The 22,386-nt window shown below is 67.0% G+C and overlaps 3 protein-coding genes across 6 annotated transcripts in view; 2 read left to right on the forward strand and 1 right to left on the reverse strand.

Moving 5' to 3' along the window:
* Positions 1 to 15,842, forward strand: part of SREBF2 (sterol regulatory element binding transcription factor 2) — a 48,771-nt gene extending 32,929 nt beyond the window's left edge. For all 3 annotated transcript variants that reach the window (XM_055142332.1, XM_055142333.1, XM_055142334.1), the window contains exons 8-19: positions 288 to 480; positions 809 to 990; positions 1,752 to 2,028; positions 3,115 to 3,284; positions 8,495 to 8,663; positions 9,970 to 10,087; positions 10,491 to 10,600; positions 11,239 to 11,371; positions 12,405 to 12,573; positions 13,543 to 13,728; positions 14,289 to 14,400; positions 14,487 to 15,842. In XM_055142332.1, coding sequence (XP_054998307.1) covers positions 288 to 480; positions 809 to 990; positions 1,752 to 2,028; positions 3,115 to 3,284; positions 8,495 to 8,663; positions 9,970 to 10,087; positions 10,491 to 10,600; positions 11,239 to 11,371; positions 12,405 to 12,573; positions 13,543 to 13,728; positions 14,289 to 14,400; positions 14,487 to 14,704 — 2,037 coding nt within the window. In that variant the 3' untranslated portion in view covers positions 14,705 to 15,842. The remainder of the gene's footprint in view (positions 1 to 287; positions 481 to 808; positions 991 to 1,751; positions 2,029 to 3,114; positions 3,285 to 8,494; positions 8,664 to 9,969; positions 10,088 to 10,490; positions 10,601 to 11,238; positions 11,372 to 12,404; positions 12,574 to 13,542; positions 13,729 to 14,288; positions 14,401 to 14,486) is intronic.
* Positions 15,843 to 15,924: 82 nt separating this feature from the next.
* The window catches only part of LOC129405909 (collagen alpha-1(I) chain-like), a 28,293-nt gene continuing 21,831 nt past the window's right edge, over positions 15,925 to 22,386 (forward strand). Inside the window, exons 1-3 of the mRNA XM_055143626.1 lie at positions 15,925 to 15,937; positions 18,072 to 18,214; positions 20,989 to 22,056. Coding sequence (XP_054999601.1) covers positions 15,925 to 15,937; positions 18,072 to 18,214; positions 20,989 to 22,056 — 1,224 coding nt within the window. The remainder of the gene's footprint in view (positions 15,938 to 18,071; positions 18,215 to 20,988; positions 22,057 to 22,386) is intronic.
* Positions 17,262 to 21,586, reverse strand: SHISA8 (shisa family member 8). 2 transcript variants are annotated; one of them, XM_055142336.1, is made up of 4 exons: positions 20,945 to 21,586; positions 18,684 to 18,805; positions 18,102 to 18,233; positions 17,262 to 17,823 (listed from the first exon to the last, which is right to left on the reverse strand). In XM_055142336.1, exons 1-4 carry the CDS (start codon positions 21,439 to 21,441, stop codon positions 17,426 to 17,428), a joined length of 1,149 nt encoding a protein of 382 aa, XP_054998311.1. In that variant the 5' UTR covers positions 21,442 to 21,586; the 3' UTR covers positions 17,262 to 17,425. The 2 variants fall into 2 exon arrangements, with proteins under 2 accessions (XP_054998311.1, XP_054998310.1); XM_055142335.1 differs by having other exon boundaries at positions 17,262 to 17,844.

Raw genomic sequence — 22,386 nt, forward strand, 5'->3', positions numbered from 1 at the left:
GGGGTTACTCCTGGCTCTTCACTCAGCATTATCCTTGGCGGTGCTCAGGGGACCCTATGGGATGCTGGGATTCGAACCCGGGTCGGCCGCGTGCAAGGCAGACACCCTCCCCGCTGTGCTGTCGCTCCAGCCCCTGTCCTGTGACTTCTTAGCTCACTTCTTAGCTTTCCGTCCGGTTTAGTGGCCTTGAATGTCACCTGTGCCCTCTGGTTCTCGACCGTCACTCGGGTGGAAAGCCCTGTCGAGCCCCACCGTGCTCACTGCGTCCTCCCGGCCATGTTCCGAAGGTCAAAGATGAGCCGGACTCTCCGCCCGTGGCGCTGGGCATGGTGGATCGCTCGCGCATCCTGCTCTGCTTCCTCACCTTCCTGTGCCTGTCCTTCAACCCCCTGACGGTCCTGCTGCGCTGGGGCGGGGCCGGCGACGCGGAGCAGCACCCCTACTCGGGCTCCGGACGCAGCATCCTGTCGCTGGAGGCAGGTCAGTGGCGGGCGGGCTACCCCGAGTTCACGGAAAAGAGCAGAGCCGGCCAGCGCCCTGCACAGCTGAGCCCCCTGCGGGCGAGGGGGCGGCTCCTGCGTGAAGGACAAGGGTCCGGTGTCCGGACACGAACGGCCAACGCAGTGCATGCCCGCGGGGCACGGGTCCGAAGTGACCAGGCTTCAGCCTTGCTCCCATTCGCAGCCGTTCCTCCTGACCTGAGCTCTCTGGCCTGCTGGGCCCGCCATGTTCCCCGACCCCACCCCAACCCTGGCAGCTCCCCAGACCCTCCCCCCGCCACGGGCTTACCGGCAGCGCTGCCCTTTAGGTTCTGGCAGCTGGTTCGACTGGATGTTGCCGACGCTGCTGCTGTGGCTGGTGAATGGGGTCATCGTCCTGAGCGTCTTCGTGAAGCTGCTGGTCCACGGGGAGCCAGTGATCCGGCCTCACTCGCGCTCCTCCGTCGCCTTCTGGCGGCACCGGAAGCAGGCGGACCTGGACCTCGCCAGGGTAAGTCTGGGCAGTAATCTGATGGCCTAGCACTGGACACCTCCCAGAGTGCTTTCAAGGGTCACGAAGAGGGTCCCCTGCCTCTCAGGGCCCCGGGACAGCGGAGGGGGGCAGCGCCATGAATCACCCCGGGGAGCCCAGGTGGCCCGTGGCCTGTGGACCGGAGCAGGTGCAACGCCAGGGCTCGGGGTGGGAAATGACGCATCCGGCTCCAGGAGCCTGGGCTTGAGCCGGGGGCACCCTGTCCTTCCGACAGCGGGAGGAGGGAGGCACGGCATGCACCGAGACACGCTGGTGACCTTGGACTAGGCCGGGTGAGAGGTGGGCACTGGGCATGGGAGGGGCACGCTTTGGTGCTAGAGAGGGGAGACAAGGGGAATGTCAGTGCCGTGGACTGCAGAGTCGGGGGCTCGGCCACAGTGCTCAGATGGACTCAGAGAGGCCAGGAGGGCCCTGAGGCGTGAGAAATGGCCCGGGGACCCCCGTGGATTCTGACGGAATGACACCTGGTCTTGAGAAAGCGGCCGGGAGAGGGCAGGAGCGCGCTGGTCCCCTGCAGGCTGAGTCCACGCGCTCCTTTCCAGAAAGGCGCCACCACCCGGCTGCCCTGAGAAGCGCAGGCCCGAGAGGCCGGTCACCCTGGTGGTGGGGAGGGCGGGCGGCAGAGCAGTCTCGCCTGGGCCTCCCTCCGGGTGCTCAGTGGTGACACGCTCCGAGGCCCGGGACACGGCAGGCTGAGGGAGCTTCCTGTCGCTTCCCAGGGGGACTTCGCGGCGGCAGCTGCCAACCTGCAGACGTGCCTGTCGGTGCTGGGCCGCGCCCTGCCCGCGTCCCGCCTGGACCTGGCCTGCAGCCTCTCCTGGAACGTGATCCGCTACAGCCTGCAGAAGCTGCGGCTGGTGCGCTGGCTGCTCAAGAAGGTGGTCCAGCGCTGGCAGGCCACGCCGGCCACGGCCGCCGGCTTTGAGGACGAAGCCAAGACCAGCGCCCGCGACGCCGCCCTGGCCTATCACAGGCTGCACCAGCTGCACATCACAGGTGGGAGCGGCGGCCGCGGCCGGGCTCAGTAACCCAGAACTCCCCGGGCCCAGCTCGCCGCCTCAGGCGCTGTGCCAGGCCTCCGGCCCACACGGCCTGGCCTTTGCACGGCCCTTGCGGCACGCAACCTTCCCGCGTGCCCGGAAGCTGGCTGGCTGCTGCCTGCGCCCCCGGCTTCCCACCCTGGTCTCTCGCATGCCCGGCATGGCACGTGCGTCGTTTGCCCTGAGTGACCCATCAAGGGGGACTTGACAGTCGGTGGCATCTCAGATGCGATGACTTGACCCCGTCCCGCCCCCACGGTCCCCAGCTTTGTAGAAAGGTGGGCAGCCACCTCGGGAGTCGCTGCCCGCGGTAGAGCTGGCCATCGGCTTTGTCGGGAGGATTTCGGGGGGTTGCTGAAAGAACGCAGAGCTCAGCAGCCCTTCCGGGCCGAGGTGCAGCCCAGGGGACTTTCCCGTCATTGTTATTTCGGGGCCACATCGAGTCGTGCTCGGGGCTTACTCCCAACTCTGTGCCCGCGGCCATACGTGGTGCTGCCGATGGGACCGGGCTGGCCACGTGTAAGGCGAGCGCCTTCCCCCCTGCACTGGCTCTGGCCTGAGAGCCGATTTCTCTTATTTCCATTTTGTTTGACCTAATCTCTCTCACCGTGGAGGGCTCCCTGGCACAGCAGCTACTGTCCTTGACCTGTCACCAGCAAACTGTGTCCGGGAATTCTTAGAACCACCTGTTGTCATCATAATCCCCACTTAGGGCCACTTGCATGCGGGGGTCCTGAGCGCAGGGCCACCCCCTGCTCTGCTCAGCAGGACAGGCCCGGAGCTGAGCAGCTCCATTTCCCCGGGCTTCGTGCCCAGTGCCAGGCACTTGACGTTCATTTTCTCGGCCCCCTCCACCTCCAGCAGTCTGCTGGGGCTGGGAAGGACTCGTAACTACCAGCCCAGGGCCGGGTGTTGCCCCGGGCCTGTCTCCGGTCCCGGTCCACATGGCCCCGTGGCTCTGCTGTTGGCTCGTGCCACCGTCGGCAGCAGGAGAAGCTGCAGGGGCATCCGTGGAGACTCGTGTCTGTTTCTGCCACCGCAGGGAAGCTTCCGGCCGGCTCGGCCTGTTCTGACGTGCACATGGCCCTGTGTGCCGTGAACCTGGCCGAGTGCGCCGAGGAGAAGATCCCCCCTGGCACGCTGGTCGAGATCCACCTGGCCGCCGCCCTGGGCCTGCAGACGCGCTGCGGCGGCAAGCTGGGCTTCCTGGCGGTGAGTGGCCCCCTGCCCCCCGCCCCCGTCACTCCCTCGACACGAAGCCGACAGAACAGACTCAGCCCCTCACCAGCTGAGCCAGGACAGTGCGGTCCCCACATAAGCGTGGTCCCGGGACAGTGGGGCTGTATCTGGGGGTTGCTCGGAATTCTCCTTTCCGAGCAGCCGCGAGTGCGTGGATCTCCCGGCGTGTCTCCGGTGCTGCTGTTCTCTCCGAAGGTGCCTGGCTCGCTGACCTGGCACTGTGCATCCCTCAGATCAAGCCGTGAGATTCCACGGTCGGTCCCTCCCGGTCCTTGCTAACTGCTAATAGAGCACCTGCAGCCCGCAGCCACCTCTCACTCCCACAGGCACGGGTGGGGGGTTTCATTCAGTGCTCGCTCGGGGGAGGAAACTGAGAGGCCCTATCTCTGTCACTGCCCGTCCTGGCGGAGCCGCGCGTGGCTGAGGACAGACAGGCGCATGCGCTGTGGAAGCTTTGGAGGGTTCTGAAGCCCATCACAGCTTCCAAAACTGCCCACTCACAGCCCCTGTTACCCGAGACATTTGTTCCAGGCCCTGGGCCTGTAAAATAGATACATAAATCCAACCTTTACTGACAGCAAGTCATAAATTTGTTTCAAGGCCAGAGCGATAGCACAGCAAAGAGGGCACTTGCCTTTCATGCAGCCAACCCAGGTTCTATCCCTGACACTCCAGATGGTCCCTGAGCACTGCCAGCGGTGTGACCCCAAAATTTAAAAAAAAAATTTTTTTTTCCCATTGAAAAAGGCTAGGCTTGGGGCTGGAGCGATAGCACAGCGGGTAGGGCGTTTGCCTTGCACGCAGCCAACCCGGGTTCTAATCCCAGCATCCCATATGGTCCCCTGAGCACCGCCAGGGGTAATTCCTGAGTGAAGAGCCAGGAGTAACCCCTGTGCATCGCCGGGTGTGACCCCCCCCAAAAAAATAAAAGACTAGGCTCAGGGCTTGGAGTGATAGCACAATGGTTAGGGCGTTTGTCTTGTGCACAGCCAGGTTCGATTCCCAGCATCCCAGCATCCTATATGATCCCCTGAGCACCACCAGGAGTAATTCCTGAGTGCAAAGCCAAGAGTAACCCCTGTGCGTCGTTGGGTGTGACCCAGAAAGCAAAAAAAAAGGCTAGGCTCTAGGTGAGGGGTGCAGGAAGCCCAGGGCATGTTTCTGTGTCGGAATTCCGGTTCCTAGGCTCGTATTTGGGTCTTCTCATTCAGCAAGCATGACTGCGTCCCGCAGTGGTGGCCAGGACGTTTGCCCTGTTCCTGGGAGCTCACAGGCCGGCAGGTGGGCGCGACAGGGAGCCGGCTCGGGGACAGTGACCTGTGTGAGAATGTGCAGAGCCTCGGGCTTTCTGGGTGGAGGCAGCGTCCTGCTCAGCGCGACCACGTGCAGACAGCACCTCACTCCGGTGCTCAGTTCTGCCGTCTGGGCCGGTCCCTCTCACCTGGAGCCTCTCTGCTCCCGGGAGTGTCTTGAAGACGTTGATTTGCTCCAACAACAGAGACAACACGTTTTAGCTCCCAGCCTGCTGGGCTTCCACCAAGGAAGGCAGAGCGTCCCCTGGCCCCAGCGTCTCTTGCCGACTTCGCCTCCCCTTACGCCCACCCACGGTCACCCTTATTCCTGATTCTTGTCACCAGTTTGATCTGCCTGTGATTCTTGTTTTCGTAACCTTCACCTTGAACAGTGTGGGTCTAGAACAGTCCGCGGGGCATCAGTTGCTCGACAGTTTCACGGAGCGAACACCCCTGTGAAACCAACAGACTGGGAACTGAGCCCACCGACACCCTGAGCCTCGGGCCCCACCCATCAGCCGTCCTGGTCCCCTCTGCACGGTCCACCTTGGCTGTCGTGTGTTGGTTGCGACTGTCCTATTCCACTGAGTAACTGGACTATCATTAGGTGGAGTTTTCTTCCGCGGGGGCCGTGCCCTGCTGTGCTCAGGGATCATAACAGTGCCAGGGACCGGGACCCAGGTCAGCCGCGTGCAAGCCCAGCATCCGAACAACCCCTGTGTTGTCTCGCCAGCCCCTGCCTGTACTTGTGGGTTCTGGACAGACTGCTGAGTGTCCCTGTTCTCTTTCAATGGCCACGTGACTGCACTTAGAGGAGAGGCTTTGCATCCAGGTCAGAGATTGTAGGGGTGCCCAGCCCTGCTAGGTATTCCCTTGATTCCTTTCCTTTTCCCTGGTCACTAATGGTGTCGGGAACCTAGTCATTGGCCGTTTGGATAAATCGGTCATTGGGTGGTGTCCTTTGTAAAAACCCTGTTGTCAGGGCCAGGTGATAGTCCAGTGGAGAGGGCATTTGCCTGCATACGACCGACCCAGGTTCGATTCCCAGCATCCCATAGGGTCCCCTGAGCCCCTCCAGGAGTAATCCCTGAGTGCAGAGCCAGGAGTGACCCCTGAGCATAGCTGGATGTGACCCAAAAAGCAAAACAAACAAAACACCCTAATTGTCTCGTTTGTTTGGGGGCCACACCTGGTAGCCCTCGGGGTTGACTGCTGGCTCTGCACTCCAGGATCACTTCCCGCGGGGACCGGGGGACATATGGGGTACCATGGGTTGAACCTGGGTCAGCTGTCCACAAGGCAGACCCCCCGCCCGCTCTGTGCTCGCCCCCTCCCCGGGCCTCGTGCCCATTTGCTGACGGGATACTTGTTTACCGATCCGAGTCTTTGGTTCTGATCTGAGGCTGGAGTGCTTTGCTCGTCTCTCCCACTCCGGGCCTTGTCTGTTCTCTGTAATGGGGGAAGGGGCACCCCATGGTGCTGAGGGGGGGTCCCTGTGGTGCTGGGGACTGAACCCAGGCCCCGTGCTCAGCCTGCCTGTCTTCTCTAGCTCTGTCCTCTATGGCGCTGGTGGGTAAGCACGGGTTCTGGATGTTCGGTCCTTCAGCTGTCCTGTCCTTCTCTCACACCCTCTGGAATGGGTTCTATACGACGTGGAGGTCGGCATGCTGTCTCTCGTGCCCAATACAGAAAATTGAAATTTTTTTTTTCTTCTTGGGTCACACCCGGCGATGCACAGGGGTCACTCCTGGCTCTACACTCAGGAATTACTCCTGGCGGTGCTCAGGGGACCCTATGGGATGCTGGGAATCAAACCTGGGTCGGCCGCGTGCAAGGCAAACGCCCTCCCCGCTGTGCTGTCGCTCTAGCCCCCAAAAGAGATATTTTAATTTCCTCATTTTGGGTTCTTGGAGCCAACCCCGCCGTCCCAAGGGGCTACTCTGGTACGGTTCGTGTTGAGCACTGAACGTGGGCCTTGAAAAAAGTCAAACCCCTGGTCCAGGTAGAGCAGACACACCTGAGCACTGCCAGAAGTGGTGTGTGAAATGTCCAGGGGCACCCCATGAGTTCCCTGGGGTGCGTGGTGTGGAAGGACACCCTGGAACTGGGGCCAGGCCTCAGGGAGCAGGACAGCTCTCGGGGTGTCGACAGTCTGGGTCTGTGCCACCAGCCCACAGCCCCGCAATTGGCAGGTGAGTGACGGAGAGGCCTCTGGGGCTCCAGCACGGGTGATTTCTGGGAGCAATCAAGTCAGGAAAGTGCTCAGAGGGTGATAATGCCACGCAAATGAAAAGTACAGCGGAAGTTATTGCCTCCATCTGCCTGTGAGCAGGCGCGCCGCATCCCAGAATTTATGCTGCTTATTAATCCCGGCCGCTCCGCTGCCCCCTCTGAGGGCCGTTACACCGCTCGTGTTTCTTTTCTAAGAATTAAGCCTAATATATTTGAACTAAGTGGCTTTCTTTACGGCTCCTCTGGGGTCCGCTTGCACTCAGCCTAATGGGTTTGTTCCCTTTGTTGGTGAGGTCCGGGTCCTTCTGGGGAACTCGGGTCCCCAGTGTCCCGAGCCGCCGCCAGGCCCCCTTTGTTGCCCACACACGCTCCGGGGACAGTTGCGCCTCTGCCTCCCGGGACCTCCGCTGCGGTGGTGATTCAGGCTCTGAGCCTGTGAGTGTTTTCTCGAGGGCCCGGCAGGGTCCTGCTCTCCTGAGCGTGTCTGTGACCCCCTTCCGCAGAGCCGAGGAAGGGTCGTCAGCGCCGTGACTGAGGCAGCGGGTGTGGACACAGCCCCCGGGGCCCCTGGTGCTGGGAGTGGGCCGGAGTGGGTCTGAGAACCGTCCGTCCGGGCTCAGGCGGCTTCTAGCTCCCCAGAACCAGAGGGGCGTCCTGCTCCTCGGGCCTCGAGCGGCCCTGGCGGTGTGTTTCCCACGCGGGCAATCGGGTCACTTCCAGCCTCTGACCCGGAAAGGTCAGAGCCGTCAGCCTGAGCCCAGCGGCCCCTGCTGCGCCCGCTCCGTCCGTGTCCTCATCAGTCAGCCTGAAGCAAGTGAGGTTTTCCTCTGTTCCGGGGTCACACCTGGCGGTCTCAGCGCTTCCTCCTGGGTCAGTGGCTCCTCCAGACTCGGGGGACCCCCGTGCAGTGCCAAGGGATCTGTCAGTGCCAAGGGATCTGTCAGGGTCAGCCACGTCCAAGTGCCCTGCCTGCAGTGCTCTCTCTGGCCCTGAAACAAGTGGTTTTAGGGATGGGAAATGAGGTATCCTCAGAGCAGAAGCATGTGGCATTTCTTTTTTTTTCTTTTGGTTTTTGCATCACACCCGGCAATGCACAGGGGTTACTCCTGCCTCTGCACTCAGGAATTACTCCTGGCGGTGCTCAGGGGACCGTATGGGATGCTGGGAATCAAACCCGAGTCAGTTGCGTGCAAGGCAAACGCCCTCCCCGCTGTGCTATCGATCCAGCCCCAAAGGTGGTGTTTCTGACACGGGCTGGAGCGCTTTGGTCTGGCTGCTGAGGCGAGGCGGGCCCTGGGCGCCCTCGGTCCGCATTTTCGGCCCAGGCTGCCGCGTCCACCCGAGGCTCGCCCAGGGATGGAGAGGCATCGCCTTGGGCCCACCGTGCAGGGAGGCCTCCCTCGCCTGTGCTGGGCCCATCACCCTACACAGTCGGTCATTAAAGTGACAGGTGACAAGAGTCAGAGTCCTGCGTCGAGGCGCTGCCTGGCGTGGGCACGGGAGCACCCTTGGGGCTGAGGGGGGCAGCGCAGCGGGGGGATCAGGCAGGTGCTCCAGGACCGGCTGCGGCAGAACCCCCCCTCCTGTTGGGTGGGGCGACCTCAGGGTCCCAGCCTGGCCCTCCGTCACCCTCGTGCCCTCGGGGCTGTCCTTCCACAGAGCTACTTCCTGAGCCGCGCCCAGAGCCTGTGCGGGCCAGAGCGCAGCGCCGTGCCCGACTCCCTGCGCTGGCTCTGCCACCCCCTGGGCCAGAAGTTCTTCACGGAGCGCAGCTGGTCGGCCAAGGCCACCGCCAAGGAGAGTCTGTACTGCACCCAGAGGAACCCAGGTAGGGCCGGGCGGCCGCCGTCCCTCAGCTCCCGACACCCCCGGACAGTCGGGAAGCGTCACGCAGCGGGCAGTGGGCCCCGGGCGCTGCAGGCCCAGGAGGACACGCCAGCTGTGTGACAGCGATCGGAGCTGACACGTGTGCCCGGGAGGGGAGGGCAGGCGGCGGGTGCACTGGCGCATGCGCCGGCACGGCCGTGGCTCCCCATGGGGACAGTGCGGGCCGGGGGCTTCATTTCTAACAATGGCTTTGCTTAGAGACGGGGGTGCCCCGCCCCACCAGGCGCGGCTGGAACAAGACACCCCGAGTCTCTCGGTCACCCCACTGTCTCCACCCACCACGGAGAGCCACTGCCTGTCACCCCGAGTGTGTGAGAAGGGTCCTGCCCTTGGGGCTGGAGCAGTAGTGCGGGGGCAGGCACCGGCCTTGCCCGCAGCCCACTCGGGGTTCACTTCCCCAGCACCCCACGTGGTCCCTCGAGTTCAGTCCTGAGAACCACTGGGTATGGCCCAGAGTCGAAAACAAAAAAACAGTCTCAGAAGTATTACCTCATCCTTAGCCGACTGAGGGTGCCTCGGGGCTTGGGGGAGGGCGGGGGGGGGGGGTGGCACCTCTCTGGGCTCACAGGAGGTGGGGAACAGCTCTCCCCAGCCTCCAGGGACCCCTGTTTAACCCGTGCAGCCTGACCCTGGCTGATGGCCAGTCTGACGACAAAGCTCAGAGCACCCCTCTTTTTTTAATTTTTTGGTTTGGGGATCACACCTGGCATTGCTCAGGGATTACTCTGGGGTATGTGCTCCGGCGGGCTCGGGGACAAGCAGCTTATGTGCTGTGCCATCACTTCAGTCCCTCCTCTTTGGTGTTGGAGCCACCCCTGGCAGCTTGGTGGGGCTGCTCCCGGCTTGGAGTTTGTGGGTGCATCCATCGGTGCTTTGGGGACTCCCACATGCAGAGGACGCTTTCAGCCTTGTGAGCCGGCACCCCAGCCCCCGTTTTCTGGTTTCCGACAAGACTGCGCTACCCCGCTTACAGCTCCGAGCCTTGAAGCCTGGAAGGGAAGTCCTGAACGCCATGCCGAGGGCGAGGGCACACGTGCACACACACACGCACCCTCTCCACTCGCTGCGGAGCCCACCCAGGCCCACGGGCGCCTGGGGCCCCACACCCTCACCTCCTGGCCCCAGACAGGCCACTTAGCGGGGTGGCGTGGGAAGGGATTGAGCCCCACTGAGAGGCTCGCTGTTGCTCGAGGCCTCGGCCCTGCAGTCGGAACTGGCCCTCACTAGCTCTTCCGCCTCCTCTTCAGCCGACCCCATCGCCCAGGTGCACCAGGCCTTCTGCAGGAACCTTCTAGAGCAGGCGGTGGAGTCTTTGGTGAAGCCTCAGGCCAAGAAGAAGGCCGGAGACCCGGAGGAAGAGAGCTGGTAGGGTCCCCAACACTGCGGCGGCGGCTCTGGGTTCTGCGGGGGGAAGGGTGGGCCCTGGGCGGGTCCGTCTCTGCCTGGCTACGCTAGGGACTGGGACCCGCCCTGAGGGCCCTGCAGTACATTTTCTGACCTCGGGGCCTCCTTCCCAGTAAGATCTAGGAGGCCCAGTAGCTGGCCAGGCCTGCCTGCAGGGCACCGGAGCAGAGCGAAAAGGCATTTTTGCTGGGAGCCAGGGAAGCTTCTGGAGGGAGGGACGTTGGGCCCCGTGGGGTGGAGTCAGGTCTCGGGGTGGGAGGTGAGAGCAAGAGGCATGTGGGTGACGGCAGAGGTGCCCCGGCACTCTGAGGGTCCAGGGGCCCAGCGGGCATCCTGCCCCTCACGCGTGGATCCTTTCCTCTAGCGAGTTCTCCAGTGCTCTGGAGTACCTGAAGTTACTCCATTCTGTTGTGGACTCCGTGGAGGCCGTGAGCGCCCCCTTCTCCAGCAGCTCCGTGCTCAAGTCCGCTCTGGGTGAGCCTCATGTTGCGGGGGTGGGGGGCGCTCGGTGACAGGGGGGACTCAGGACCGCCCTAGGCTCAGGACTGTGTCTAGGGCCCACGGCTCCCTGCGGCAGCACAGGGGAAAGCAGAAGCGATTCTTGGGGTCCACATGCCCGGAAATGTCCTCCCGGCCCTGCTTCCCCCCCCACCAAGAGCCGACCACAGGGGGGCTCCCCTTTCTGAAGGGGCTCAGAGTCCGTTTATCTGGGCGTCTGTACCAGCCTGCAGCTCCTGCCGCAGGGCACTGGCAGCTGCTGGCCGGAGTGGCAGCAGAACAGCCCGCTGTGTGTGGCTGCACACGGAGCACAGAGGCTCGAGGCTGCTGGGAGGGACGAGGTGGCAGGAGCCCGGGGCTTCGAGGCGCGGCCCATTGCAACCAGGAAGAGCCCAGTGACCGCGCTGGCTCTACGCGCACGAGCAGCCGCAGCGAGCATCTTTGTCCAATGTCCTCCTCCATTCGGGGCAGTCTCCCTGTGACACTCAAGGGGGTCCCTCGGTGGGCGGTGCCCGGCCCGTATTTCCGGCGCCAATCCACATGTGCACGAGCGAGAGCGGGCACAGGGGCCTGGGGACAGGGCCGGGGGTGACGGTCAGTATCTCCCCCTCCAGGCCCAGACCTCGTCTGCCGGTGGTGGGTGTCTGCGATCACGATGGCCATCCGCTGGCTCCAGGGAGACGACGCGGCTGTGCGCACCCATTTCACGGAAGTGGAGCGCGTGCCCAAGGCCCTGGAAGTGACTGAGTACGTAGCTGTTCGGGGGTTCCGGGGCTCGCTCCTGTGGCCGTCCGGGCCGGGCTGGTTGGGGGCCCCCTCGGAACCAGCTCCGTCAGTTCCTTCTGGAACCCAGGCGAGTGCGGCGCCCCCAGGGGACGGAACTGCTCTGAGTTCCATGTCGCCATGATTTGTCATGGGTGAGGCTTGGGGACTTGGAGAAACGGAGGAGAGGAGCAGTGGCCCCGGGGAAGCTTAGTGCAGCCCACCCCACCCCGCAGCTGTCCCCCCCTTTGGGGGTCTCGTATCCAACTCTCTTCCCTGTCCCCGCCTCATCGGCCCCGAAGCCTCACACAGAGATTTCTCTGCCACAACCCTGGGGCCACAGCCTCCAGCACGAGGAGTCGTGAGAGAGGACCCCTGACATCAGGGCAGCGTCTGAGGCCACCGTGTAGCACCAGCAGGTGTTATGCCCACAATACAGAAGGGGAAACTGAGGCCCACCGTATTTGAAGGACCATCTCGGTCCTGGTGGCCGAGCTCCAGCCTCTGAGCCCTCCTCTCTGTGATTCCGTTGTTCCTTCTGTGGATGCTTAGCGTGGGCCACACTGGGCCACAGCTGCTGGCAAGAATAAGTCACGGGGCCCGAGCGACAGTACGGCAGGGAAGGCCTCGCGCGCAGCCAACCTGGGTTCGATTCCCAGCACCCCACTTGATGCCCTGAGCCTGTTAGGGGTGGCCTAACCCCAGCCCTCAACAGTGAGAAGGGGAAAAAAGTGAGTTGCAGGCGAGCAAATAGGCCCCCTCCTCCGGGCAGCTGGTGTGGACAGTTCCGGGGGCAGCGTGTCCCCATCTCAAGAGCCCCACAGTGCCCAGCTGACCCTGGGAAGCAGCCACCCACAGGCCAGATCGGACGCGAGATGGGGGCAGGGAGCACCGGCTCTGGCCTCCACCTCCCTCCTCAGGCCCGCCCAGATGTCGCCTCTGCACAGAGGGCCCCCTTACCTTGCTGTGCCTGTCGCCCCGCTGCCCAGCCCTGACCGGCGCCCGTCCCCGCCCCCAGGAGCACCCTGGTGAAGGCCGTGCTGCACACGTGCAGGGCCATGCACGCCTCCCTGCCCGGGAAAGGCGACGGGCAGCTCAGCGCCCTAGGCCACTGCGAGCGGGCCAGCGGCCACCTGTGGAGCAGCCTCAACGTCACTGGCACGTCCTGCGACCCCACCCTCAACCACGTGAGTGCCCCTCCAGCGCAGAGTCCCCAGGCTACCCTCCCGCCCCCCGCCGCCAGCCCCGCCACGCCCCTCCTCGCGGGCCGCTGCGGTGCATTGTAGTTGCATTGCACGTTCTGGCCGTACTGTGCAATGTTCCCGCAGTGCATCCCAGAGGCCTGCCTGGCCCTCGAGACCCCCCGCCCCCTCCCCTGAAGGCCGCAGCAACGTCCTCCCGGAGGGTGCATGTGGGGGAGGTGGGCGGGGGTCACCCAGAGAGGGAGGGATGGGTGTCCTGGAGGGTCACGTCCTGAGCCCTGCCCCCGGGGTCTGGCCGCAGTGACCACAGAGAGCAGCAGACAGCCCAGCCCCTGGCCCGAGGGTGCCTGACCCCCTCCATGCCTTTTGGGGCACCTTCTGCCTGTTTGTTCTCGTGGCCAGCCATAACCCCCACCCCCACCCCGGGGGCTGCCCTGTGGAAGAGGGGCGCCTGGCGGGCCTTAGGCCAGGATCCCGGCCCCGCCCCCGTGGCTATGTGAAAGGACCATCAGCAGGGCTGGGGCATCGTTACACAGGAAGGGCCCGTCCAGCTGCCCTTACAGCAGCTGAGGAACCGCTTCGCCCAGTGCTCGTGAGGACCACACACAGGCATGCCCACGGCGGCCCTCTGGACTGCCCTTGCACGCCCATTTCGTGGCTGGGGAAACTGAGGCCCAGGAAGCATGCTTGTGCGCCAGGAGCCGTGGGTGTCGGCCCCCTGGGCGGTCTCCGTGCCCCCCGCCCGCTCTGCCTTGGCTCCCCCACCGCCCAGGATAGGGCGGCTCAGCCTGCAGGTGGGCGGCACGAACTGGGCGAGATCAGTGTGTCAGGCCTGGGGGTCTCATGCAGAGCCGCCGGCCTGTGTCCCTGCAGAGCTGTCACCTGGGCCCGGAAGGGACTCGTGTCCCGGCCAGCAACGGGCCGTCACCCTTGTCCTCCCTCCTGCCCCCACAGGTGGTCCAGCTGCTGACCTGTGACCTGCTGCTGTCCCTGCGGACGGCGCTCTGGCAGAAGCAGGCGGGGGCCAGCCAGGCCCTGGGCGACACCCACCACGCGTCGGGCACCCAGCTGGCCGGCTTTCAGCGGGACTTGGGCAGCCTGCGCCGGCTGGCACACAACTTCCGGCCGGCCTACCGAAAGGTGAGGCCTCTCGGGGGGCGGGAGGGGGGCGGGCAGGGTCGCCTTGAGCGCGGACCCCTTTCCTGGGCGGGCAGAAAGACCCTCTGGCTTTCCTGACAGTTCTGAGCGGCTAAGCCCCGGCAGCCCCTTCTCCTGCGCCTCTCGGGCTTGGCTCTGCCCCCAGTGCTCGGGCGGGGTCCCCTGGTGCTGGGCCCGCGTCCCTGCCTCGTGCGGCTGGTACTGGCTGTCAGTCAGCGCCCGCCAGAATTCTCGCCTGACCCAGGGAGGGGCCGGGCAGGGCCCGGGGGGGGCGTCGGGTCACAGCGTCACGGGCACTGGGCACAGCGAGCTGGGACGGCGAGAGGACGAGCCCGGGGCCCATGCTGAGGGCAGGGACCCCAGGGTGGTGGCCGTGAGAGTCGCTGTCCTGCAGTCCTGGCCCTGCGCCCCACGACCCGGCCCCACCCGGGGCCACCACCCCTCCAGCTGATTTCGGGGGGCCAAGGGAGGGCCACACGGGGGGCCTGCCGCCCGGGCCGGACCGGGGGGAGGCGGCAGCGTCAGGCGTGGCCTGTCCCCAGGTGTTCCTGCACGAGGCCACCGTGCGGCTGATGGCGGGCGCCAGCCCCACGCGCACCCACCAGCTGCTGGAGCACAGCCTGCGGCGGCGCACGGCCCCCAGCACCAAGCACGGTGAGTCCCCCGGGTAGGGGTGCTGTCCCCGCCACCCCCGGTCCCCCACTCGCGGTGAGCCCATCTCCCCGGTCTCGTCCCCACAGGCGAGGCGGACGCCTGGCCCGGCCAGCGTGAGCGGGCCACCGCCATCCTGCTGGCCTGCCGCCACCTGCCCCTGTCCTTCCTCTCGTCGCCGGGCCAGCGCGCCGTGCTGCTGGCCGAGGCCGCCCGCACCCTGGAGAAGGTGGGCGACCGGCGCTCCGGTGACTGCCAGCAGCTGATCGTCAAGCTGGGGGGCGGCACGGCCATCGCCGCGTCCTGACCACCGGCCCTGCTCGCGCCCGGTCTCGCGCCCTCCCGACCCCTCACCCCTGCCCCATCTCTCTACCCCCCCCCCCCGTCTCTCGCCCCTTCATCTCTGCCTCTCTCCTCTGTGACTCAGTTTCTCCCTCGGGAGCCCTGTCTGCTGAGCTCTCCCGCCAAGGCTCTCGGGCCAGCTCGCACGCCCGCGCCCCCCGCCCCGCGCTGCTGGAGGCTGAAAGGTGGGGGCCACGGGAGCTGGGGGCCCCTGAGGTGGGAGCAGCAGCAGAGCCTCCCCGCCCCCCACCGCCCCTTCCCGCCCCTCGTTTTTATGAGTCTCCCTCTGGGGGTCTGCGCCCCCGCTCCCTTTTTATACAGATGTTTTTATACCAGTGTGCTTGGTTTGCCGTGGTGCAGGGCCGCGTGGCTGGCCCCTGGCCCGCCTCCCCGAACCCGTCCCCTCCCGTGCCGCGTGGCGCCTGGGCGACGACACAGGGCAGCCGGGAGACGGGCGGGAGGCAGGGCCAGGCCTGGGGTGGATGAAATAATGTCGGCATTATTTTTTAATTTTTTTAAGAAATAAATGGTATCTTATTTAATTGTCCTGTTCCGTCCCACTGCCCCCGCCCCCAGATGTATGCCCCGCCCGCCCCGCTCTGGGGAGGCCCTGGGGGGCTGGGGGCTGATTCAGCATGGGCTTGAATCCCCTTCACCCCCACCCCTACCTCTGGTCTGATTTCACCCCTGTAAGTGGGGGGCTGACTCCCACGGCCCCGAGCAGGCCCCTTTGCGGGTGAACACAGGTTGCCTGAGGTGGGTCCTACCTCGAAGGGGGTCCTGGAGGAACATGGCTGCACTTTTTGGGGTCCCCCGACCCCAAGGTCATTTCCACCGGGGCCTGAGGGCTGCTGCCCTCCCTCCATACGCCCCTCCCCGCGGCCTGGACGGGCGTGAGGAAGAGGAATGGGGCCTCGGGGCCACAGATGGGGCCCCTTTGGGGGCCCTCTGGGGCCTCCCCCCTCGCCCCGCCCCCCGCCTGTGTAGATTGCCTTTTCTCGTGGTTGCTGGGGGACGGGAGGGGGGTCCTGACGGGCTGCCTCTGGCTTCATCCCCGTGTCTTGGACGAAGACCCTTCAATAAACACAGCTTGGTACCACCCAGCAGGCCGTGTGTGCAGGTCTGTGCGGGCGGGCGGGGTGCGGCCGCGGGTTCAGGGACTCTTGTGCCTCGGCTCTGCTCGCCATGTCCGCCCCTCGTAAGGCTCGCTCTGGACGTGCTCCGCTCCCGCTCCCCGGACCTGGTGGCCCGCAGGGTCATCTCCAGTTCTGACGTCCAGGCTGGGCCTCCCCTTGGGGCCTCGGCGAAGGAGGCTGCGTCCACCTGGGCCAGACACCCAAGTGCCACAGGAGGGGCCGGGACCAGGTTTGGCTTCTGGCACCCCCAGACGGGTCGAGTATCCCGTGGGAACAGGGTGGGCCCCTCAGGGCACCCCTGCTGAGAAAGGGCAGGTCCCAACACTGGCCTTAGCCAGGCCCCCTGTGGGGAGAACCGGGACCCCTGGATCTAGGAATGAGTCAAGAGGTTGCACCCACCCCCCGGGTCCTGCCCAGCCAGGGCCTGCGTCACCGGGGTGGGTGGCCCAGGTGCCCGGGCCTCCTTTTGTGAGTCTCGGCGGGCGCCATGACTCAGCGCCCACCCCTCTCCCCCGGCTCTACACAGCTGGCAAATGGGCCCAGGGGTGCCTGCCCGCACCCTGGCACCCCTGCATCCCACTGGAACCCTCAGGAGCAGGAATGCGGCCCCACCTCCCCCACGGTTCCCAGAAGCCTTCGCAGCAGAGGAGGGGAGTGTCCAGCCCGTGTGGTGGGTCAGGCCCCTCCCTGCCCCAGCCCCCCAGCTCCCCGTCACATTCACTGTGGCAGCAGAGTCCCCAAGGCCTGGGAGTCAGGAGCGGTCAGCACCCAGAGCCCCCAGGTGCGGAGGGCAGCTGCAGCCACACCCCCCACTCAGCTTTACCCAGGGTTTACCTCAGGAAGTAAGGCCAGCGGGGTGCTCCGTGGAGGTCACAGTGAGGGCACTGCCCGGCCACTGGCCACAGGCCTTGCCCTAGGAGAACTGGACACCCCAGGAGGGGACAGCCGGGCTCCAGCACCCCCGGCCCCTTGTCCCCCAGAGCGGCTACGGGAGGGAGGTTCTCCCATCCCGAGACCAGCTGTCCACCCGGCCCACTGCCCACACTCATTGGGGGGTGGCTCCGGGCCAAGCTGGCCAAGTGGCCTGCGGGCAGGGGGCCGGGCCCCGGGCCAGACCGTCAACGAGCAGCCACAGGCTCCGCCGCGTTGGAGGGGGCTCACCGCAGCCAGGGGCTCGGACCTCCCCACTGCCCGTGCCCGAGCCCCAAGCTGGCCAGCAGCTAACGGCCCCCTCCCCAGGGCTCCCCGGCATCCACATTAAGGCTGGCACACAGCCCGGCCCTCCCTCCGCAGCCACTGCTCCCTGCTCCCAGCACACGCTGCCAGTCCTGCCTGCCTGGGCACACGCTGTGCCCGTCTGTGCAGCAGTGATCGGTGCCTCCACCATCAGCCTCTCACCGCCGGGCTGGGGCTCATTTATTCTCAGGGACGGGAGGGTTTATTTACACAAGGGCCCACACTGACTGCCCAGTCGTCCCTAAGACCCGGCTTCGAGGCCCCCTTGTCCCGCGCGCGCGGCAGGCGGTGGGGCTGCCTGCGGGTGGGCGCCGTCACACGGTGACCTCGGCCTTGCTGTTGGTGCTCAGGTGCCGGGGCCCGCGGCCCGCGCTGCCGTAGTACAGGCCCGGGGGGTGCGCGCTGAAGGCCTCGGGCAGCTTCTCGACACTGTACTGGCGGCGGGGCGTGTGGCCAGGCCGGCGGGCGTGCGGGGAGGCCTGAGCCGCCGGGTGGCCGCGGGGGACGGGGCGGGGCGGGCGGCCGGCGGTCCAAGCGCTGTAGTGGCCCGACGGGCTGGGGCCGCCGGGGGGCGCGTAGCCCGGAGGGGCCCAGGGACAGGCTTCCAGCAGCTCGGACAAGTCTTCAGGGGGCCGCAGAGCCCGCGCCGGGAGGGTCAGCGGAGCCGGCTCCGGGGCAGGAAAACGCTGGTAGAAGTCGGGCGGGCCAGCCTCTGCGGGTACAGGTGGGGACCCTGAGGGGGCGGGGCCCCGGGGCGTGGTCGGATGTGTGGGCGGGGCATCCGTGATGGGCGGGGCTCTGCGGCGAGGGGCGGGGCCTGGCGCCGGGACCCGGGGGTGCGGGAGGGACAATGACCTCAGTAGGGCGCCCCAGGGGCTGCATGCGGAGCTGAACTGCATGGCTTAGGGGATGGCGACGCCGCCTGAGGCCCCCGGGCCCGCGTCTGTCCGGGGGGCTTAGATCTGCGGGCGCTCAGCCCCGCGCACTCACCCGCCGCCTTGACCGGGGCGAACTTGGCGAAGTCGCGCTGCAGCGTCAGGCCGCCGCCGTCCAGCCGGGGACAGCGCGGGGGCCCCGGGGTGGCCGAGGGCCTCAGCGCCGCGGTGTTGGGGCGTTTCTTGTCTGGAGGGGGCGGGGAGTGAAGAGAGACGCCTCTGAGGGCCGGGCTCTTGCACCTCTTCTCCGTGCTCACCCCGACTGCGAGCCAGTGCGAGTTCCCCATTTGGGCCGAACCGGACCTCCCCGCGCCTCGCCAGAGCCTGGACCGAGGAGCAGCTGACCTCATGGACGGTCCCCGGGCCGGCCTGCCCACCCCCACCCCCACCCCGGGAGGTTGAGGAGTCAGTCGAAGCCATATGGGGGAGGTGGGGGGCGTCCGCCTGGAAGAGGTGGGCACACAGCCCGGCCAGAGGAACCCGGAGCCTTCTCTCAGTCACGTCCTTGACTGGGGAGCTGCTGGACCGGACCCCCAGAGGGGCCCGGAGAGGCAGACAGCTTCTCCCACCAGGGCGACGCCCACCCCAGCCTGCCCCTGTGCGCCCCAGGCCCGCACAGGACGGGGGAGGCACACACCTGTGCTCTTGGGTGGGGAGCCCCGCCGGGGCCCGTCTCCCACCTGCACCTGCACGCAGCTGCCCAGAGGCGGGGGCGGGGGCTCCGGGGGGCCAGGTTGCTTCAGCAGCTCCGTCAGCGTCCTGTGGGAAGTGGACAGAGGCGGCTCCAGTCTTCCGCCTCCCCGTCGCCACATGTGAGGCCAGCCGGGCAGCCCCAGGCGGCTCCGGCAGCCTCCCTGGGCCCCCTGCCCTCCCGCCCCGACCTCTCCATCTGCATCTTCCCACCACGAATGGCCTGTGGCTTCCAGAGCTGGTGAGAGAAACATCGGGTTACACAATCAGGGCCTTCACCTGCACGTGCACACGCTCACACACACACACACACACACACACACACACTCGCATACTTGCATACACACACATGCACATCCTCAGGTATTCCACATACACACTCATACATTCACATGCTCATACAAATGCCACACACACACACACACTCACACACACACACGCTTCCGGGAAGGCCAAGATAAACACCCCAGCCCGAGCTGGTGAACAAATCAGGCTCCTGGACTCTGCTCATCCCTCTGCCCACAGTATTCTTCCCTCCATCCCTCCATCCTCTCCCAAAACTCCTCATTCTGCAAACCCCACTAGAATCCCTTGTCCTCCAGGAAGTCCTCCTTACCTGTCCCCCTAAGTCCCCGCCTGCAGTCGGGCTTCTGCTGGGTGCCAAGACCCAGCTGCCCACACCAGCGTGGAAGAGGGAGGGCAGAGGAGGGAAGGGGGCAGCCAGCAGGCCACGTGATCCTGGGCAGGCACGGCCCTGGGGACCAGAACACCCAGCCCCCACCCAGCTGTGACAGCGTCTGACGGAACCTCAGCCCAGCTGCCTGCAGTGCCCAGAGCCCATGATTTCCGCCTCCGCGGTCTGACCCTCCTCCTGGGGCTGAAGCCTCAAATGACTGACTCAGGGAGGCGAGGGGGCACCTGGGGTAGCTGGGACCGAGAGAGGCCAGACCACCATGGGCCCTGCCTGCCCACCACCAGCACCCCCAAACACCTGGGTGACGCCTGCCTCACCACCAGCCCCCCAGACACCTGGGTGACGCCTGCCTCGGGCTCTTTGCACAGACCCTTTGCTCCAAGCCTCTGCACAGCTGTCCGGGGCCAGTCCCCCAACATGGCAGAACTGGGGGGACACTTGGAGGGTGGTGGTCAGGACACAGGTACACATGAGCTCTAGGGGCTCCCAGAGGAAGAGAGAAGCAGGGTAGATGAGACGGATGCCCGGGAGGGAACCAGCCCCGTCACTCCCGCACCCCATCCTGGCCTTCGGTCCCATCGTCCCACACAGGGACAGGGACGTGGCCTGTCCCCTGCCTTCCCCCAGCACAAGCAACTCGGAGCTCTGGGGGCTCAGCCGTCCCTCAGCTCAGCGTCTGTGGGGCCCAGCGGCTCCAGCCTCACGCATGCTCTGCAGCTCTCAGGAGGAGCGGCTGAGGGGTTGGGGGTCCCCCAGCTGAGGGCCCTGAGCAGGCCCTGGGGGTTGCTCCGTCGCAGCTTGCTTCCGTGGCCCGTTCTGTCACTCGCCGGCACCAGGCCAATGAGGGTCTGCGGGTCTGCACAGGGCTGTGTCCTGTGGGACCCCGCACCCGCAACCTCAGCCAGCGCCTGTCTGCAGAAGAGTCCCAGGCACGATGGCACCCTTTGGCCCAAGGGGGCCCTGGGGTGGGGACAGAGGAGGGGAGCGGAGGAGGTTCCCTAGAATCCCAGGAAAGGTCAGACCTGAGTCACAGTGACAGGGTGAGGGGGGTCCGGGAGCAGGGAGCGAAGGGGGGGAAGAAGCAGGAGAGGAGAGCCGCAGCCTAAGGTCGCTTCCCTTCCCTGGGGCTGGAGGCACCCAATCACATCCCCCAGTGCCCCTCTCCCCAAAAGGGCGGGGAGGGGGGCCCTGCCCCGAGTGTCCGGTTCAGGAGGCGGGTTCCTCCAAGGCCTTGGGGAAAGGCAGCCCCAGCACCCAGCACCCAGCACCCAGCACCCCTCCGAAGGTCAAGGAGAGGCAGCTCCGCCGGCCGCCGGGGCGGGTATCAGCTGTCGCCCTCGGAGAAGTGACGGCGGAGAAGTGACGGCGGGGAGGGGCCGAGCTGCTGCAGACCGGGGCGGGGAGCGGGGAGCCGGGCGCAAGGGTCGAGGAGTGACCGCCGCTCCCCGGAGGGCGCCGCGCGGGATGAGGGGTCGGGGGCGCCCCGGGCGGGGGGGCGGTGCCGCGGGGCTCACCTGGTCACGGTGCGCCGCGCGCGCGGGCTGTGCGCCCTCTCCAGGCCCAGGCGCACCCCGATGCCCGCCAGCACGAGCAGCGCGGCCACGCCGCACACCGCGTAGACGGCCGTGTGGCTGCGCTCGCGGGCCGGGTCCCGGGGCGCGGCGGGCTCGCGGGCGCGCGCGGGCGGCCGGCCGGTCTGCACCCAGGCGGGCGTGTCGTAGTTGGAGCAGCGGCTCTGGTCCAGGCGCCGCGGCCCGTCGTGGCAGCAGAAGCGGTAGCCGCACGTGCCGCAGCAGAAGCTGTAGGCGCCCGAGCTGCAGTTGAAGGGCGGGTCCCACTGGCCCATCACGTCGTAGTAGCCGCGGCAGCGGTCGCCCCCCTCCGGGGCCGCGGTGCCCGGCGCCGCCGCGGGCTCGGGCGCCTCGGGAGCCCCCGCGCGGCCCGACGGCGGCGCCAGCAGCAGCGCCAGCCCGAGCGCCAGCGGGAGCCCCCGCGCCCCGGCCCGCTCCATCGGGCCCGCGCCTTCGGCTACGGCGCCCGGCGCATGCCCGCCGCCCGCCGCCGCCTCCGGGACTCGTCCCCTCCTCGGGCCGCGGCCGGCCGCTGGGTCCCGGGTGGCGGGGGCGGCGGGGATCGCTGCCTTCCCGCCGCCCGCTCGGCGCTGCCCGCGCTCTGGCTGCGGCTCGGGCGCGCGGGATGGGAGGAGCGGGCGGGAGGCGCCGGGGGAGGAGCGCGGCCGCCGCGGCGAGGAGGGGGCGCGCTCGGCCCGGCGCCCCCCGGGACTCCCCGCAGCCTGCCCCCCGCACGGCCCCGGGCCTCCCCGCAGCCTGGCCCCCCGACTCCCGGCACGGCCCGCAGCCCCCCCGACTCCCCGCACGGCCCGGAGCCCCCCGACTCCCCGCGCGCCTGGCGCCCCCGACTCCCCGCACGGCCCGGAGCCCCCCGACTCCCCGCGCGCCCGGCACCCCCGACTCCCCGCACGGCCCGGAGCCCCCCGACTCCCCGCACGGCCCGGAGCCCCCCGACTCCCCGCGCGGTCCGGAGCCCCCGTGGACTCCCCGAAGCCTGGCGCGCCGGTGGCTCCGCTCAGGGACTGAAAGTTCGGACCTGCGGCCGCTGTTTACAGGTGAGGGGACAGTGGGGACCGACCGACGCCACCCGGCCCTCCGCGCCTTCTCGCCGCCTCTGTCCTGCTGGACACGGAGCCGTGATATGAGGGCGGCCCTCCCCGCCTCCGGCTCTGCGCCGCCTCGGTTTCCCCTCCTGCGAAATGGGCAGGAGCCGGAGCCGTTGCAGAGCACGGGCTGCGCCAGGCGGACGCCGGGTCCAGGGCCCGTCCCCACCACTAGGACGAGGGACACAGCGGCCACCACAGGCAGGAGCGGGAGGGCACGGGGCCCTTGGGCGGACTCTCGGCCCAGCGTGGTCCGGTCAAGGCTTTGAAGCTGGTTTGGGG

The sequence above is a fragment of the Sorex araneus genome, chromosome 6, assembly GCF_027595985.1.
Source record: "Sorex araneus isolate mSorAra2 chromosome 6, mSorAra2.pri, whole genome shotgun sequence".
Lineage (NCBI taxonomy): Eukaryota > Metazoa > Chordata > Mammalia > Eulipotyphla > Soricidae > Sorex > Sorex araneus.

Coding starts and splice junctions, on each gene's coding strand:
- SHISA8 (XM_055142335.1), bottom strand. CDS start 21,441: ATGGAGCGGGCCGGGGCGCGGGGGCTCCCGCTGGCGCTCGGGCTGGCG. Junction 18,806..20,944: donor GCGCGGCGCACCGTGACCAG/GTGAGCCCCGCG, acceptor CACTTCCCACAG/GACGCTGACGGAGCTGCTGA. Junction 18,234..18,683: donor CTCCCCACCCAAGAGCACAG/GTGTGTGCCTCC, acceptor CGCCCCCTCCAG/ACAAGAAACGCCCCAACACC.